The sequence below is a fragment of the Dreissena polymorpha genome, chromosome 15 (assembly GCF_020536995.1).
Source record: "Dreissena polymorpha isolate Duluth1 chromosome 15, UMN_Dpol_1.0, whole genome shotgun sequence".
In the NCBI taxonomy this organism is placed as follows: Eukaryota; Metazoa; Mollusca; class Bivalvia; order Myida; family Dreissenidae; genus Dreissena; species Dreissena polymorpha.
In genome coordinates, this window is record NC_068369.1 from 45381928 (window position 1) to 45401320 (window position 19393).

General features: G+C 33.1%; 1 protein-coding gene across 1 annotated transcript; it reads left to right on the forward strand.

The window, feature by feature from the left end:
* The first annotated feature begins 5290 nt into the window (after positions 1–5290).
* LOC127859720 (transient receptor potential cation channel subfamily M member-like 2) lies at positions 5291–18494 on the forward strand. Its single transcript, XM_052397227.1, has 7 exons — positions 5291–5443; positions 6152–6238; positions 11128–11256; positions 14352–14636; positions 15895–16069; positions 16380–16536; positions 18272–18494. The coding sequence occupies exons 1-7, from the start codon at positions 5291–5293 to the stop codon at positions 18492–18494; spliced, it is 1209 nt and encodes a 402-aa protein (XP_052253187.1).
* The last annotated feature ends 899 nt before the right edge of the window (positions 18495–19393 follow it).

Here is a 19393-nt window from a genome sequence, read left to right on the forward strand (position 1 = left end):
AAGTTTGTATCATGTGTTGAAGGTGTCAAGATCGACATTTGAATCAATTTGGTTCAATATATGTGTGTGTGTGTGAGTGTAAGAAAATGGCGGTTCCTTATTCAATTTGAGTAGCCTGGAAATTTTCTTCGAGATGCCACTGTATTATGTTTTTAAATAAACAAGCAAATGAGTATTCACGCTTTAATTTAGTTCTTATATTAAAATATATTTTATATCGCCGTAAACGCGTCTTCTCGATCTTGGATGCCAACGGTACATCCGGCGAGCTTAACAAAATGGTTATCATTACAAACAAGAAAACTATTTAGAAATGTATTGCTATACATATGTTTGATACCCAGTCTAATTTACAATGATTGTCATTGATTTATCGTTCTCTTTAGTTCATTTTATTTTTTGGTGTTTGTAAGAAAATGGTAGGTCCTTATTAGATTTGAATAAAGAATAGGGAACTAGTTCTTATCTCTTTTCAAACCGAGATAGGAACTAGATTATCATTAAATAAATCTTAATAGAGATGTACTGCACGTAATGTGTTTGGTACCCGACCTACATTTACAATGATTTTTATTGACTTAGTGGTCTCTGTGGTCCATGTCAATAAATTTTGAGTAAGAAAATGTCAGTTCCTTTTTCGATTCATACCGAATGCCATGTATGATTACAACATAAAAGTAAAAACAAATGTGCTACACTTATGTATGTTTAATCCAAACCTACGTTTACAAGGACATCTTTGATATATGAGTCTCTTTATTCATATTTATGTATTTGATGATTAAGAAAATGTCAAATAATTTTTTATTTGAGTAAGGAATAAGGACCCAGTTCCTTATTCAACCCGAAAAAGGAACAATGTTATCATTAAATAAAACGATGTATAAATGTATGGCAATTAATATTTTTATACCAGACCTAAATTAACAAAAGGGTTCGTTCATTTATATCTCTCGTTGGTTTATTTTGAATTATAATGTATAGAAAAAACATTCCATCTGCTTATTTTATTTTAACATGGATAAGTAACCAGTTTCTTATTCCTTATTGAAAATGAATAAGGAACCGGATTATCATTTCATAAAACTAAGTACAAAGGTATTGCAAGAAGTATTTTAGATACTTAACCTATAATATATATATATATATATATATATATATATATATATATATATATATATATATAATGATGTTTGTTTATATGTGGTTCAATTTGGATCAATTTAATTGATGTTGAAGTACGAAACTGCCAGTTCCTTATTTGGCTTGAATAAGGAATGAGGAATCGTTTTGCAATCGTTTTGGCTTGAATAAGGAATAAGGAATTGTTTCCTTTTCCCATATTTAGCCGCGAAAAAGGAACTGGATTATTAATAAAAACAAACATGTTGATAACTACAAGAATGCACTTTTATATCACATACATGTAAAATAATGTTATATTCTTGAGGTTTTGTTTATGTGAAGTTAGTATTCAAATTAAAAAATGCTGTTTCTGTTTAAACAATTAAATAATATGCAAGCGCGAAGAAGAAACAAGATTATATGCAACGTAAGACATAAAGTAAATGTATGCGGTTTATTTTGTTTTAATTAACTTAAGAATTGCATGTATTTTTTCTATAAACCATATATCAAATGAGCTTGAATAAGGAATAATGAACTGTTCCTTATTCCTTATTGGAAAAAGGTATAAGGAACTAGGAAAAAAACAACAACTTACTCTCTATTTAAAAACCTGTTATTTAATTATAGCATTCCTTTTATATAAATATTCATTGGTAGGCGGTATTAGCAACGTATGTGTCAAGTGCAAAACACAATATAAAACAAACTGGTACAAAAAGCATTTCTTTTCGTAGCCTTGATATATTGCTGTCTTCATTCTTTATACGACAAATGCACATTCTCTGTTGTCCTTTATTAAATTATGCATGCATATGTGTCGGACAAGTGTGACGGACCAGTAAGCTTTGTATGTACTTATAACCTTTATCTACCTTTTAAATTGTTAAATGAACGGATTTATTACATAACAAGTATTCTTAGAATAACCATTATGTTTAAAATAACAAAACTTCGTGATATAATGGAGGATATTAACCGATTAATCGGATTGCCTTGTGATTTTAAATGGTGTAAAAATATGATTTGTGAACGTTAATTGAGTGCCTTTGTCTGTGGTAATGTATACGTTAGATTTTATTACGATAATTATTCGGTATTAACAGGCCCAATTTGAACGAGCTCATCATACACACTGACATCTTTGTACATATATGGTTTATTTATTTAATGCTAAGTGTTATCATATAAAACAATATATAAACAATATAAAAATGAAAGTTTGACGCATGTAAATATCTGACGTGCAGTGTAGTAATTGCATGTGTTACTTCCACTTTGGTTCGAAATGTTCGCTCTGAAAGTCACGTGCTCATTGATGCTGGTATTGATATGCATTGCCTTAAACCGGAAATCATACATCTTACGTGGATGTAGATTTATTCAATGTCATGGTCAGTGTTTTGTGTTTTACTCTAGGTCCTTTAAGTTGGCAAGGTAATGTTTTTTTGCGGGTTGGGATTGGAATTCCAAGCGAAAGTTAAATTCCTTACTCTGTATTGGGTATTTAAACTTGGGAAGTATTAATCTTAGGTTGAATACCCAGCTTGGTATCGGGCTTTCATACTATTGCGAATTAAGGGACAGGTTCGAATACCAAGATGTGTACTAGGTATTCTAAATTTTGCGAATATCAAGAAAGGGTCGAATACGTATATATGTTTGCGAATTCGAGTCAAATTTCCAAATGTATATTGGATATTTGGGCTAATTCAAATATATAGCCATCGTAAAATATCGTGTAGCCGAGCTAAATGGAATACCGAGCTTAGATCGATTATCGAGCAAAAACGTGAAAAGAAAATCATTAAAAAATAATGATAATATAAAGTGTATATTCTAAACAGACATTTGATTAGACTGTGTTATTCAGGAACTTTACAAAGGGGTGCTGGCCTATATCCGTGGTTGTTTTGTGTTGCGGCTAATTCCAATATGTTGATAATATAATTTAACTAGTATGTCCACTGCGCGCAGGTAAATATTTGAGTTCGTTTTATTGACAGGAATTACATGTATGATCCTTTGAAGAAGTATTTAAACATATGTTTACTTTTTCGCACCTCAAGCTAAACATTTATCTGCTGCTACTACCAGAGTGATGAAATTTTACAAACTTTATATTCAGCATGCGATCTTTCGCAGCTCAATATTTTAGGTTTTCGTTTTTATAAAATCGAAGTAAAAGCCCTTCGTGTAACCAATGTTGTAATTTCTCTATAATGTCACTCCTAACCTAAAATTTGTTGCGGCCTTATGTATGAAACTTTAAAACATATTTACAAGCATGGGAACTTGGGCACCTGGGTAGTTAGAGTACTGAGAAAAATGTTGGTTGTGGCGGAATCCATATACTGAGGAAACTTTTCGGTTTCGAAGTGCCGTTCATGTACCGAGTTGATATGCGAAACGATTTTATATTTCATTGGTAGAGTAAGATATCAACAAATTCAATTATTTGTATTATAATAACTTTAATAGTATTTCTATTTAACATAGAAAATAGTTTTATTTGTTAAAAATTGCGCTCAAAAGCTTTGCTTATTTTTTCTGTATGCGTAAATATCACAACCAACTATCTGTTAAATTAAATGTGCCTCAAAATGGTAATATATTAGTCTTATTATCAAGTGTAGTGCTTGTCAATATGTTGATTGATATTTCACTGTTTTGTTATCCTTTTTATTTTATCGTCAGAATCCGCTCTTCATGGCCCTCATTGCACACAATTTATTCGAGGCGGTGAAAATGCAAACAGACGATAAAGTTCTTATTGCCGAAATGAAAAAAAAATTGAGGTAAGGCATGCACATGAATAACGTTAATAAGATACAAGTGAAGAATTTTAAACATACCCATAATGAATAAAAGCAAATGCAAAGCAAATAGTTATAATATTACATTTGTATAGAAAAACAATTAAAATCCAGATAACGATTTCAATAGTCAGAACGTTCAGTATCTATTTTGACTTAAGTTCAGAGATGTTCATAAATTGTGGCGCTTCTGGTCTGTCATGAACATCGGTGTTTATAATGCCTAACATACCCGAGAACTCCACTCTGAGCTTGACTTGGAGAGAGAATCAGCAGGACAAGTACATGTCAAATTGTAAACAAATTATCTCGCTAGAATTATCAAGACACGGTTTTACACAAAGCAGGACGAACGTTTAACAGAAAGTCGAAATGATGGACGAACTTAGCGTGCTATACGTGCGACCGGTATATCTTAATAAGCAATTATTTTGAGATTCGTCGCTTATTGCGTCAATGGTAGTGGTCGAGTACAGACTAAATGAAAATCCTATATGTTTCATTCGTAGCCAGATGAAAATAAAAACAATGCCGTGGCATAGTTTTCTGATGTGAGTGGTGCTGAAAATATATCGAACTCTGATGATATTAAATCTGAACAACATGCTTTCAAGCAATTTCAGCTTAACTATTGATTATAGTGTCATTTTAGATACTGCAACAACATACCTTTCAAATGTTTTTGTAGGTAAATATATTTTAAGGGCCTGATTGCAAATATAAACTAAATAAAGTTTACTTCACTTCTGTTTTTTATTGACAAGTAGTTTCTGTTTGACATGTACTGTTATGTTAACGAAATAAAACAGATCAAGTTTGAACATATCATCAACGATCTGACAGCGTTGCTTTAAGGAAAGCTTATTCGTGTTCGTTGATGTATTTTTATGAAAAGATCAATCTTTAAAATGTGTGACCTACAATAAGATAACCTTGCACAATCATGAAACATTTAACGAAGAAAAAGAGCAAAGCTTTAGGATGTCGCAAAAAATACTTTACGTGCCGATTGTTGGTATTCGGATGTGATTTGTCTCGCTTTTCTTATACATAATATAATACTGAGTGTGCGTTGAATGTGCCTAAGTTTGAAATCTCTTGTTGATTTTTAAAGGTATCGATGACCATATTTATGTATTTGCAAAATATTCGTTTCAACTGTTTTTAACCAATATTGCATTAAAGATGGTATGATGATAGTTATTTTATCGATGCTGTTGTCAAGAGTAGATATAATGTATTCCTGTATTTGATACACTTTTTCATGAAGCGAGTGGTCTACTGTGGCTATATATTTTCTATACGAATGCTACCAGATAAGTGATGGAGCCACATACATATATCTGGCAATGGCCATGCCTTTTTGGAATCAGAAATCATGCCTAGATTTGGCTGTTGAATCGAGCAACAAGGAGTTCCTCATGGAGTTCCTGGCCCAACAAGCGTGTCGAAATACAGTAGGAGATATCTGGAATGGTCGTATGAAAGACACGTTAAAAGAGGTAATTTACTAAATACAGAATAATGTTTAATTCATTAACCGAAATAAATCCAAACTCTTTTTTCATTTGTATCACGTCTTGAATATCGTCGAATAGTGTTTGATTTTTAAATGGAATTTATTAAGGTACAATATGTATTTATTTGCTATACCTATTTTACTTCTTTGCGTTTATAAAACGATGTATATGTAAGTGTATCTATAATTCAATAAGGATAGTTGATTGACAACTTTATATTAAATGTCGCCTTTATGATCGCCACAGCAATATTTGGAACATTAATTCAACTGTACACCTACCACGCATGTGTACTAAAATATTTGCCTTGCTATTTCAAATGACACATTATAAGTATCAGGGACTATGCAACAATACTCATATATAGTGCATATAATCCTATAAATAATAACTGTCAATTTAGATGAAGTTTCCCTAAATGTTTAATGCGTTATTTAGTAGCAAAAAGATGTTGTTATGTATGAAATTTTACGATCGAAACGACATGCTTCTACTCGTTTTTCTCAAAATACACATAAAACCTCTTTATTTGCCATGTACTTTAAAATTTTTGTTTTAAACACAGTGGTGGTCGGAGTGGTTGTTTTTTTTAAACAAAGTACCGTTATTTCAGTCTCTAAATTTATCTGATTAATCCTTACGTTGCTTATTTGCAATATATCTTCAAAGTGAACAATTTTCCTGTTTCAGAATCGCTTTGGATATTCAGGCATAAACAAGATCAAGTGCTTCTTGGACAAAATGCAGTCTCCGAAAAGGAAATTCGCCGTTAATGTGGTATATGTTATGAACCATCTAGTTTACACAAAATAGGCACAGTGTTGCCTTTGAGAGAAAATGCATTTATACATATATTTGTATTAACAGACAGACGGCATTTGTACGATTTAGATCAATTTGCAATGCAAAATAGCTTTCGCCGGACTTGAAGGTTACGATTCATTTTGTATATAACTTTTGTATGGTCTTAAGATTGACTTTTCTTCGCATATTTGGGAAAACCAAGCAGTTCAAAATCTGTTACAGTCATTTCAATTCTACAAAAGTATTTTTTGCGAACAATATTTAACACAGAATTGAGAACAATGCACATCGTGTTAAATGCAAACACAAATAGAAACACCAAATAATCACGTGAAACTGCGAATCTACATATACGCAAAACGACTTTGAAGTACGATCTCTGTGTCATATGATGCGTTTGCTTTGTTGGAAGATATTACCTTTTACCGAGACCTCTTTGCGAACGTACACAAGAATATATTTGAACTGTCTGACAAAAAATAATTTCGCCTCAAATGCATAATACATGCAATTGATGTAAACATGAATTTGATGTATTGAAGAGCGCTCATTCCTATACTTAAACCTGTGCGAATTAGAAAAGAAGATTTCAACGTCGATAACACATTCTTGCATACAATATCATTTTTGAAATAACAATAAATAGAGAATCTGTGTTATCAATTTCGTTGATCATACGCAAAATGTACGTAATGTAGAACGTACAAAGTTCCATACAAAGTTGGTGATTCGGATCTAGTATAATACATTCAATATAGATTGGCGTAGTATGTATTATTTTTTTATTTTTTTATTAATTCGCATAATCAGCATTACATGCTTTTGGCAAAATAAATCATGTGATCAATTCATATACACATTGAGATAAAGTTTGGCTATACAGGGAGTTATTGAATGCAATATTGGTTATTATTAGTATTATTATATCACACAAATAGGAAAGTAAATCGTAGCAGTCAAATAATGTCGATAGATTAATAAAAATAAAAAACAAACAAAAACACACACACAAGAAACAGGAAAATGTAGCAAAAAACACAACAATGTTTATGATGGGAAGGAATTTAGATAACTAGGAAGCAACAGAAGGATCAATGATATCTTTTCGTTTTAATATTGCAAAATATATAAATTTCGATACTTTACGGATACGTTTTACAGACTTTGTAGACATAATTGTTTCGAAATATTTCAATGTGTTAAATGACAGCCTTATGTTGTACTTTAACCTTAACTCTCTATAATATATGGACAAATACAAAGAAAATGAAATTCAATCATATCAGATGTACACACTTTACACTTACGATCATTAGTGTCAAAATTATTAAATCTTCCTCTTTCTATTTCTAAATGATGTGAACACAATCAGTATCTACTCATTGCAATTCTATGGTTTTCATTATCTATACAATTATCTATACAAGTAAGTTTCAAAACAAAATTCTTTTTTAAAAATGATATAGTATTTTAGCTTATTTTGAGACTGTATACATTCAAACCAAGTTTGAAAGTAAACATCACGGACTCTTTGTTTTAACATACAAATATAATCGATTTCGTGATACGGGTGCAACCATAAATTACTATAACCAAGATCATCGAGTGTAGTTTTAGCAGCATTTGGCCAGCACAGTTTTCTATCAATATCCATGCATGCATCGTCAGTAGTTAATGTATTAAAAACTCTATATATCAAAGTAGTCTGTAATCTCATGATTTTACACCAATAGTTAAGGGCTCGTTCTTTGCAAATGATAGACAATGGGAAGCGACCAAGTTCACCTAGTACACCAGCATTAGATGCTTTTTGACGAACCCCACGTATTTGTTAACAGAATTTTAAATGCAATTTATCAACCTCTGGCAGATCGTAAATTCTCCAGACTTCGCAGCCATACGTGATAATTGGTGCTACCATTGAGTCAAACAGTAACAATTTAGTTTTAATATGTAATTGGATTGAACTAAATATTGAAATAAGGTTATTATATGCTTTGAGAGCCTGCTCATTTAGTGATTCAACTGCACGTTTAAGTGAGCCGTTATAGAGAAATTTAATACCTAGGTACGTAAAAAGATCTACTATTTCAATTTTGTCGCAGTTGAGTTCCCATTCGTGAATATTTCTATATTTATACTTTTGAAAAATGCATACCTAAGTTTTCCCGACATTTACCTTGAGACCCCACTTCGTAGAATATTCACTTATACAATTTAATTGGTGTTGTAGACTATGGGGATCAGTTGAAAAAATTGCAATGTCACCGGCAAACATTAACATAAAAATAGATAACATATCAACATCATTGGTACATAGGTTTGTAGAACTCAAATGCTCACCAATATCATTGATAAACATAAAAAAACGAAAGAGGTGACAAAGGCTCACCTTGTTTGACTCATAATGATACATCAAAGAATTCTGAGTATGACATTACACTTTATACAAGATTTCACATTTGCATATATGGATTTTAGCATATTCATAGTCTACAAAGGCACAATATAGTTTAAAATTATTTGCTAAAACCTTCTGAATAGTACTTTGTAGAATAAACATACAGACAGACGTGCTATGATTATATACAAAACCAAATTGACATTCATTATAAATTGATTCGTTCTCGCACCAACTATTTAGACGGTTACGCAGCGTTAAAGTAAATATTTTAGCCAGAATATTGACTAAAGTTATCCCTTTATAATTTGCCGAATTGGATTTATCACCCATTTTGAACATGGGACAATTAAGCCTTTAGTCCAGGATACACGCAGTTATCAAATAAGTTACTGAATATTTTAACTAGGAATGGGACAATAAATTCTTTACAATCAATGAAAATGTCCGCAACGTTACCGTCCAAATCAGCGCTTTTATTTTGGGACATCGAAGATATCGTTTAAATAATTTAAACGGTCGTAAATGCATCATAGAGCGAGTCAATATTTATACCGTCAGCTGAATCTGAAAAATTGAAATTTCTAAAACAGTTTTCGTTCGGCGTTGCAAACATTTGTTTAAAGTGATTTAAAAAATCATTTACATTATATAGAGGCTTGATTTTTATTACCGCCTTTAAATTTCTTAATGTATTTCCAAAATTTTCGGGAATCGGATCTACTCATATCTTTAAGACGATGTTGCTCTATGTTATTGTAATCATATTTAGCTTTTCTCTTGCAAACACAGTATGACCGCCTAGCTTCTAAAAAAATTAAACGCGTTGTATCGTTTGGCTGGTTATAAAATAATTGTTTAATTAATAATCCATTCGGGTCATTTGCTCTAAACTGTTCCTTTCATCTTGTGAAACTATGCTCAAAAGTTTACACTGAATAATAAAAAAATGATAGCCTTCACGTTGTGCTCAATGTTTGAAATGAGTTAACGATTGCAAGTTTACAATTATAGTTATTAACTGTCGCAAACTTCAATTCTATCAATATCATATATCAATATTTCGTTTATTTAAGAAATGAAATGTTGTTGTTTTTAATATTTTTTTGTTAGAAGTCAATCAATATTGAAATTTATCGCTTCGATTTCCTCGTCGTCTGCTTGTAAAGTGAGGGCGAAATATCGAATATGTAAACAGGGTGATACAAACGGATAATTGATTACTAAGTTATGAAATTGACCTTTATTTTTTAGGTGCATATATATGCAAAGATATATGAAGGATATTTGTTAAATGCAGTGCAAGATCGTATTATTTTTTCATTATCTGTCACATAGATCTTTCTTTGCGAGTAGTGGATAATATCGAAATAACAAAAAGAGGTTTTATTCAATGCGTATGTACCATGAATCTATAAAATGTGAAAATCTTGATCCAGCGTACTTACATTTGGTGCAAGTTGATATCATTAATACGACGTATATGACCACAAACTGATAACACCGCTGATGTAGGAAATAAGTGCTCTAGTTACTGAACTCTTGAAGATAAGTTATACTCGTATGTTTACAGAATTTCAATTATTTAATAGGTCGACATGGTTATTTCGGTATTGTTTTGGACGATTTACATATTGTTTCAAAATCATTCAAAAATTAGTTAAACTAAAATCAAATTAGCAATAAGCTGAAGTGAAATGATAACAACTTATTAGTTCGCTCGAGCAAGAAAGAAATAACTACATTATAATTGCTATGTTTTTTTTTACTCATTCACCGTCCAGCATGAACCATTAATTTAACAAACCGCGCGCACGGTTTCCGAAAATTAAAATTTGAAAGCATCATTCAATAAGGTGTTCTAAAAAAAGGCCGGAATGAAATCCAAATATGCCTGTTTGCACCTGCGCGTATTTTAATGATAAGAAAGTCGTCTTGTGTATACGGAATATTTTGTGAAACGCATTTTAAAGAGTATTATGCAATAAGAAAACTGAATGCCAGGCTTTTAAATTAGTTAAGTGTTGTTGAAATCAATGTTTTTGAGACTTAACCGTATTGTGCGGTCGTTTCTAACTTACGGAAACGTGTTACCATATACATGTTTTTTTAAAGGGTGATCGTTTTAACTCACCCACACATTGTAGCTGATGTAACTAATGTAGCTGATTTAAAAAAATATTATTGGTTCATAGTTATTTTATCATACGGTTCTTGAATATACTTATTTACATAGCTCGTTTCTCTGTCTTTACCTCTTTACGGATATCGCTTAAACCTTCAATGATGAAGAACCTTATTGTCTACTAAAATAATTGACCAATTGTTAAACGTTTTAATTTCTAAATTCATATACTTATTGTGATACGGCGTCGTTGTATCGATACAACACGCATATATAGTATTTACAATGAATGCATACAAGCGAGTAATGTAGTTTTGTTCTTTTGTTTACCAACAGATCTCGTATTTGGTGTTTCTGTGCCTGTTCGCGTATGTGCTGTTGTTTGATCTCACGAACACTGTATCGACAAAGGAATTCGTGTTAGTAACATGGGTACTAACCATATTGGTTGAAGAAATTAGACAGGTATTTCATAAAATTATCATAAGACTATGAAACATTGACAACAATGCAAATAGGATATGTAAACAATTAACTTACATACACTCATAATAATGATCTAATATTAGTTATAATCACATACATTGCTGTTCTTCTTGTAGCACACTTTAACAATGTTTTATCATAACACACGTGTATTCAGTGTGGTTAAAAATAGTCTTAAGTTAAAAGCCATCATAACATCAAATTGTTTCAAAACACTCATATAAATTGTTTTTTAAAATCTATAATTCAACATTATAGAATGTACAATTTATTGCAATCGAAATACATTATGTATATTGACCTCATACTTAATTTTTTATATGAGGAAAAAAACACACAAATATATAAAGATCTTATATTCTCCATAAAACAATGTTAATTATTTCATCTATCTCACAGACATGAACTCGACTTGATTTATATCACAGCAGAGGAAAACAGACGCAATATTCATAACTTAATTATAACTTTCAAGGACTTGAATATGTAATATTCTCCACTTAAACTATTAAACAAGATATTATTTTGTAATGTTTAATTGTTACACATTATACAAACACTTATTGAAAAACGAAACATATGCATACTCAATATGCAATTACATCTCTTCATAAATACTCGAACATCGTGTCGTTATTAGGCTTCGTATTTTTACTTGGTTGAGAAGAACACAGTGAAATCGCAGAATGGTATTGCAACACAATTTCGTTTTCCCTAGTGTAAAACAGAATGAGGCTGTCATACTATATCGGACTGTAAAACTTATCCGGGTAACACACATGGACTTTATAGACCGCATTGTTACACAGGCTAGTGTTACATAAGCTTTGGACGGGCTGTTACACTGGCTTTGGATTGCATGCAATATTTACGGACTGTTGAAAAGGCTCAAGGTGGCATAAGCTATTAACGTACTGTTACACCGGCTTAATGTGGCATTCGCTATGGACGGACTGTCACAAAGGCTTAAGATGGCAAACGCTATGCACGGACTGTTACACAGGCTCAATGTAGCATACGCTATGGATGAACAAATACACAGGCTCGATGTGGCATAAGCTTTAAGTGGATTGTAACACAGACTGAAAGCGGCATACGCTTTTGACGGACTGTTACACAGGTCTAGGTTTGCATACGCTATGGACGGACTGTTACATATGCTGCAGTAGAAAGCGCTGTAGATGTACTGAGCTTGCGGCACATTCAGTGCGATGCAAATGAGCTCTATGATTTACACTAGCTCGAGTGCTTCACAGGCGGATAGTGCTACACATGCGCATAGAGTCTCACAGGATCTAAGTGAGCGCTTCTAAAAACTAATATGCTTTACACAATGCTTTATATGCTTCACATTGCCATTGGAAAGACAGAATGAGTTGCACAGGCTCTTGGAATGACAATGGTAATATGTGTTGTATCGCCTCTATGTGCTACCTAGGGCAATGGAAAGCTAAAAATTGTTTAAGATACTGCAAAGGTTCTATATGATATGTGTGCTATTTGTGATACATGTTCTATATGCTGCACATGCTTGGCGTTTTACATAGGCTCTACTAGTTACACAGCGTATCAGTACAACATAGTATTACACAGGAGGTATGTTTTACATAGACTCTCTAACATGTTTAACATGTATAATTTGTCTTATTACTGTAGGCTATATGACGTATATTGACTCGTGGTTGTCACATAGTTGGTGGACTTCACTAACACACACGTTCATTCAGTTTTTATTGCGATTTATTTTTTTTGAATAAACTCTAACACCATTTTTTCGATGTTCGTAATGTACAAGATCAAAGCAAAGCCTAACGGCCTTGCCGACAACAACATGTAATTGTGACCTATATGCCCGGTTGACTAACGTGTTTACTGATTTTTCTACAGAAGTGAATATATACATATACATTGAAACGCTCAGGGGTGACATGTGCAATTTTAACGGAAACATGTGCACAGGCGCGTTTTCAAAGGTAACGACGTAATATGACGTATGCAACGGACGCATGTGGATGTTAGCTTGTCATTTACACGAAATTATCCAACAAATAATAGGCTACATGTGCTTACCCAAGACATGACAAATTAGTGAAACAATCGATGGGATATAACTTGGTGAATTCTCCCCGTCTAGTTTGACGTTAACATATGGTGTATATTTGTATATCCATAGGTAGACACGATATTGAAATTAATGCAAAACAAACTTAAATTTATACTATCCTTAGTAATCTATCTTATGCACTGTGTGACAAGGTCTTTCATAGGATTTCGTGGTACAAATGGTATATATCGTTCAAAGTTTCTTTTTGTTCCACACGAGGCAGTTCTCTTTCAAAAGCTCGTGGATCTTACATTGGCTTTTTTTAAACACACGTATTATCAAATAATCGGAAGTATACACCCCATTTTGTGGTCGCAAACAGTGCGCATATAATTCTAGCTCAATCTCTTTTTTTCGAGACTATCTATAGCCACACTTCAAATACTTCTATTCGTCCTCTCACATTGCTTTGGTGGCCCTCATGTTTATTGCATGCGATGTAAATCTATATCAGTGGTATATAACACAAAAGTGCCAATTATGGTGCATATTACACAAAAACAAACGTACAGCACTGTATTTTACTCTTTAAGTACCATGTTGCATACAGTTAATCACATGTATACACAGACGCAACTTCTACATTAATAGTATTATATTTATTGCATTATATTTGTAACTTAATAACGCGAAACTCAAGCAAACGTTCTGACCATATATCTAATGGTACCTTTAATGAAGTTATCACGAGCTTCTTTTGTTTAAAATATTTGTAAATATATACGTATTTGTTTGAACTCATAACGTTACAATATCGCAAAAATAGTGTGTTTTATAAATCCTTTTAATTTTAAACATGTAAACATTTATTTGTATGCTCTTGCTATACACGATATAATTACCAAAACAACCCGGATTTTATGGATTCAAACACTTTGATACACGTCTTTTATTGCAAGTAATAGGTCGTTGATACTCCCCGGCGATCAAACATAGTCACATACAATGAATATCCGTGTGTTTGTTGTAGATGCATAAGATATATCACATGCCTGGTTTTGAGAAGGCTAGTTCATGTGTTCAGCGGATCAGAAAATTGAAGAATTACTTTTCGGAAGGATGGAACTGGATCGATATGTTTACGATCGTCATGTTTTTACTTGGATTTGGACTGCGATTCAAACAATCTCGAGACACGTTTGATTGGCCAAGAGTCGTGCTTGCTGTCGATTTTGTCGCGTTCGTCTTCAGACTCGTGCACATATTCTCTGTTGAGAAAACCCTTGGCCCTAAACTTATTATAATTCAACGGATGGTAAGTGTATAATGTTTTGACGTTGCTGTATACAAATATCATGTGGCAATATTAAATAAATACTCATTATGTGATTTCATGTAATACACGTTTTGAATCTAAATATCTCAAATCAATTCAGTTGATTTAGTTAGAAAACTATTGGCGATGAGAGTTCCTCGACAATAATGAATGTGATATATATTGAAGTATCATTTAGAGACCAGATATTTGCAGAATACACAGAGTGACAGGTGGTTTAATATATGAAGATGTATTGTTTTATTTTGTTAAATAAAGATTATTCTTTAACGGGTCAAAAGCTTACAAAAGAAGTGGTATGTAAAGGAAATTCCAAATACGATATGAAATTTATCGGTGTTTGCTAAATTAACAAATTCGTACCAATTTGTGTTCGTCAAATTTTATAACGTTCTTGCTCAATATAATTTCTCTTTCCTGAATTTGTGTCGAACCTTAAAATAGATTTATACATGGTATACATAAGAAGCGACAAATGTGTATCTTATTTATGCATCCAAAAAAGAAAAACAAATGCAATAATGTTCAAGAAAATTTAAAATGGCGTTGACTTGTTGACGTTTTGGCAGATAGTGGAGGGTTTTGGTTTACCGCCTTGCTGTCATACTAAACGAATTTCACGAGTGGCGGAGCCATACGTGAAAATATGTGTTCTTTTTTACCACATAGTAAATAATAGTACGATCTGACAATGCATTAAAGAAATGTTATTTTGAGTACATGTGCTGTTGTTTGCGTAAAAGAAAATAACACGCGATATTTGATTAAATATGATAGCAAGTCGTGCATGTTGACACAATTAATATCACGTAATTTGATCACAAACATATCACATATCTGAGGTCTAATTTATGCATCTTTATTGCTTAAGTATATGCTTTTATTGTTGTTATTATGTTTTCTTTTGTTTAAGAAAGCGAATTTTACTCAATTTAAAAATAGGTTTACAACACTTGAAGCTGTTCCGGTTGACATTATCAAACCTGATCATTTTGCTCGATCTAGAGTAATATAAACTGTTCATAATTCGACTAATGTACCGCATTTTCTTAAATAAATTAGTATATTCTGCATCAATGTTGGATGACTTTGTCAGATATATGCAACTCCTTACCATGCTGTCAACAATTCAATATTTCTTTTTCTTATTGTGTCACTTTATTTTCTTAAAGTCTTACATGACGAAATAGCAAAATCAAATGCGCGATTATCCCTTATATGATTGTTTTACTTTAAGGTAAAGGACCTTTTGTATTTCTTGGTTATTATGGCTGTGTTTGTATTGGCTTACGCCATTGCCTCGCACTCCATTCTCTATCCCGGTGCTCCAGTTACTTGGGAAACTGCCAGACAAATAATTAGGAAGCCTTACTTTCATCTTTATGGAGAACTTTTTCTAGACGAGACTGAAGGTACTTATAAATTTAAATAAAACACTGTATGTAATAAACGTATTTCGTATGTTTTACCTGAGTACATTAATTCCTTACATATAGATGATGGTGTATTGTATTTAGATTCAAAACAAATATATTTAGAACCATGCAGATAAATGTCGTGCATATATGGTATGTGCAAAAAACAACAAATTATAATATGTTTAGGAATGCCATATAATGTTATATGATTAAGAGCATAAACCGATCAATCTTTTATATGCTGGTTGAAAATAATCAGACCAAGCTTCCTTGCAAATCGATTTATAAACATTTCTTCTAAAAGAGTCAACGGATTGTACAAATGACGCTAGCCTATGGACGAACGGAACAACTCCACGCTGCCCAAGTGAGGCCGGCAAGATTGTGGTTCCCATCATGATGGGAGTTTACCTGCTGTTTTCCAATATCCTGCTTCTTAACCTTCTTATTGCAATGTTTAGGTATGGACATTTACTTTTAAGAACTAACACTTAAAGGAATAGTTGTGTGAAATTACACACTTTTAAAAGCGTGGGGATATTGTTTTGATCTCCGCGTTCTGTCCGTTTGTCCTGGCCACTATCTCCTCCTACACTATTAACACTAGAACCTTGAAACTTACACACATGGTAGCTATAAGCATATGTGCGACGGTGCATTATTTGGAATTTTGATCTGACCCCTAGGTTAAAGTTAAAGGGGTATAATGGGGTAAAAGGACGACATTTTCACTCATTTTACTAACAACAGCGACGCTTATGATAATAACTTTTGACCCAGGGGTAAGATCAAAAGTCCAAATAATACAACATATAAACTCATAGCTACCATGTGTGTAAGTTTCAAGGTTCTACTGCTAATAATGTAGGAGGAGATAGTGGCCGACCACGCCCGCCCAAAATTTTGTTTAACATAACTTCTTCATTAATTTACCAATTGACTTCAAATTAATACTGAATATCTCTTATGACAACACGGTCTATCTGGACCATCCATGTACACATTACCCACCCCAGGTTGATAAAGGTAAAGGCAGCTTGGATTCCGTCCTCTTTCAAATTCATCGAGAGGTCCACGGGTACTACTTCCCCGTACCTCAATTTCCCAGTACACCAACATTTTTTTTATCGTACCCAAAATTTGTTGTACTAAATTGTTTTGTACCCATTTTTTTTTTCGTACCTAATTGTTTTTTCCTACCGAAATTTTTTTTCGTACCCAAATTTGTTTTCGTTCCCAAATTTTTTTCGTACCCAAATTGTTTGTTCATACCCACATTTGTTTTTTGGCATAATTCTTTCGTACCCAAAATTTTCGTAGCCAAATTTTTGTTTGTACCCAAAATGTTCGTACCCACATACATAATTGTGTTGATATATAGATACACTTAAATTGATGCTTTTATATCCAGCCTCTTCAAAAGCATCGTCACACCAGTACTGTCAGTACTTAGATTGTTATTTTTCATTGATTATCCCCACGCTCCAAATTGGAGCGGGACATTATATGGTAATCTCTGCCGTCTGTCCGTCCGTCCGTTCGTCCTGGCCACTATCTCCTCCTACACTATTAGCACTAGAACCTTGAAACTTAAAGACATGGTAGCTATGAGCATAAGTGCGACAGTGCACTTTTTGGAATTTTGATCTGACCCCTGGCTCAAAAGTTATGGGGGGGGTGGGGCCGGGTCAGAAGTGTTCACCTTTTTTTAGGTTATTCAATTAATTTTACATTAACTTCTTCATTTCTACACCAATTAACTTCAAATTGATACTGAACATCTCTTATGACAATAAGGTCAATCTCAATTATGCATGGCCCCATTACCAAACCTGGGGCGCCCCGCTCACATAGACCACGCCCACCCAAAATTTTGTTTTAATATAACGTCTTCATTTATTCAGCAATTGAATTCAAATTAATACTGAACTTCTCTTATGACAACACGGTCTATCGACACCAGTCCACATTACCCATCCCGGGGCCCAACCAAAATAGACCTTGCCCACCCAAAATTTGCCTTCTAATATAACGTCAATGCGTCGTGGGGATACGCGTCGGCCTGCGCCGCGCCACTTCTAGTTAATATTGGAATAACACAAAAGGCATTTTGTGCCATGATATGGGTGTAGTACGTACGTCGAGTTCCGATCATTAATAGATTAAATAAATAATAATTAAATTGATTTTTTTCAGTTACACATTTACAACAATCCATGAGCAATCAGACAAGATTTGGTGTTTCCAGAGATACTTTATTATCAAGGATTACGCGCTACGGCCTGTATTATGTCCTCCTTTAAACGTATTGTGGCACATATACCAGCTTTACCGAATTCGACAACATCGGAAATTATCTCTGGTGACATATGATGCTTTCCGTAAGTACCATGCGGATAAAAGAAGTGTATTTTACTAAATTTGTGTATGTCCCTGTTAATAAAACATCATTGTTTTCTACAAGAACTCTCGCCATAGCAAACTATGGTAGAAATAAGAGGTGCATAGATGATTCAAATAATATGCATGCCTATGATAAGATATGTACAATTCCTTAAATGAGTGTCAAGTGTGAAGTTTATTTTTGAGAGTAATATTTTGTAAATGTCGCTTTAAAACAGAGCCACACAGTTTTGTAAATTAAAATAAAATATCAGGAAAATTTATATAACCAACCCGTTATCATTCGTATGGGGAGCTAAACATTTCTAATGATTAACAATAACACGATTACGCCAAATATGACTATTGGCCACGGAGGTTATTTCCGACAATTTTTTTTAAATGCACACGTTCGGTTTTCGCGTGCGCATTTACATGTCTTCATTTTCGCCCTCCGTGGTCTTTCCCTGTGTCCGCTATTGGCTTTATATGCACAAATACAAGTTTTTTGTGTGCGCATGTGCAGGGTTTAGCATTGGCACGAACACGTCATTACGTGCGAATGTACAGTTCCTCCAGTGCGCACGTGCAAATCTGATATATCTGGGTTGCATTGAAATATAATCAAGCATCTAAAATACATTGAGTTACTTACTGTTATTTCAAAATATATATTTCATAATGAATGTTAATGTTGTAAATAATACTTTATTACGAAGTACATTCAATAATGTACATTCAATTAAAGATTGCCGTGGTGTAATGGATATGGTGTGCGCCTAGCGACCGGAAGGTCACGGGTTCGATCTCCACCGTGGGAGCATTCTTTAGATCTCCCTCAAAGACATCAAGTACTAGTTCAAGGCCCATGAAACGGACCCGACATCGTTTATATAAGCCTTAGCCATTCGATGCAATCGAGCTAAAATAAATAGG

Excerpts from the sequence above, each read along its gene's own strand:
- LOC127859720 (XM_052397227.1), top strand. The coding sequence starts at position 5,291 with ATGGCCATGCCTTTTTGGAATCAGAAATCATGCCTAGATTTGGCTGTT. Across the intron at positions 14,637-15,894 it reads TTATTATAATTCAACGGATG|GTAAAGGACCTTTTGTATTT; the intron begins GTAAGTGTATAA and ends TTTTACTTTAAG. Across the intron at positions 16,070-16,379 it reads TTTTCTAGACGAGACTGAAG|AGTCAACGGATTGTACAAAT; the intron begins GTACTTATAAAT and ends TTCTTCTAAAAG.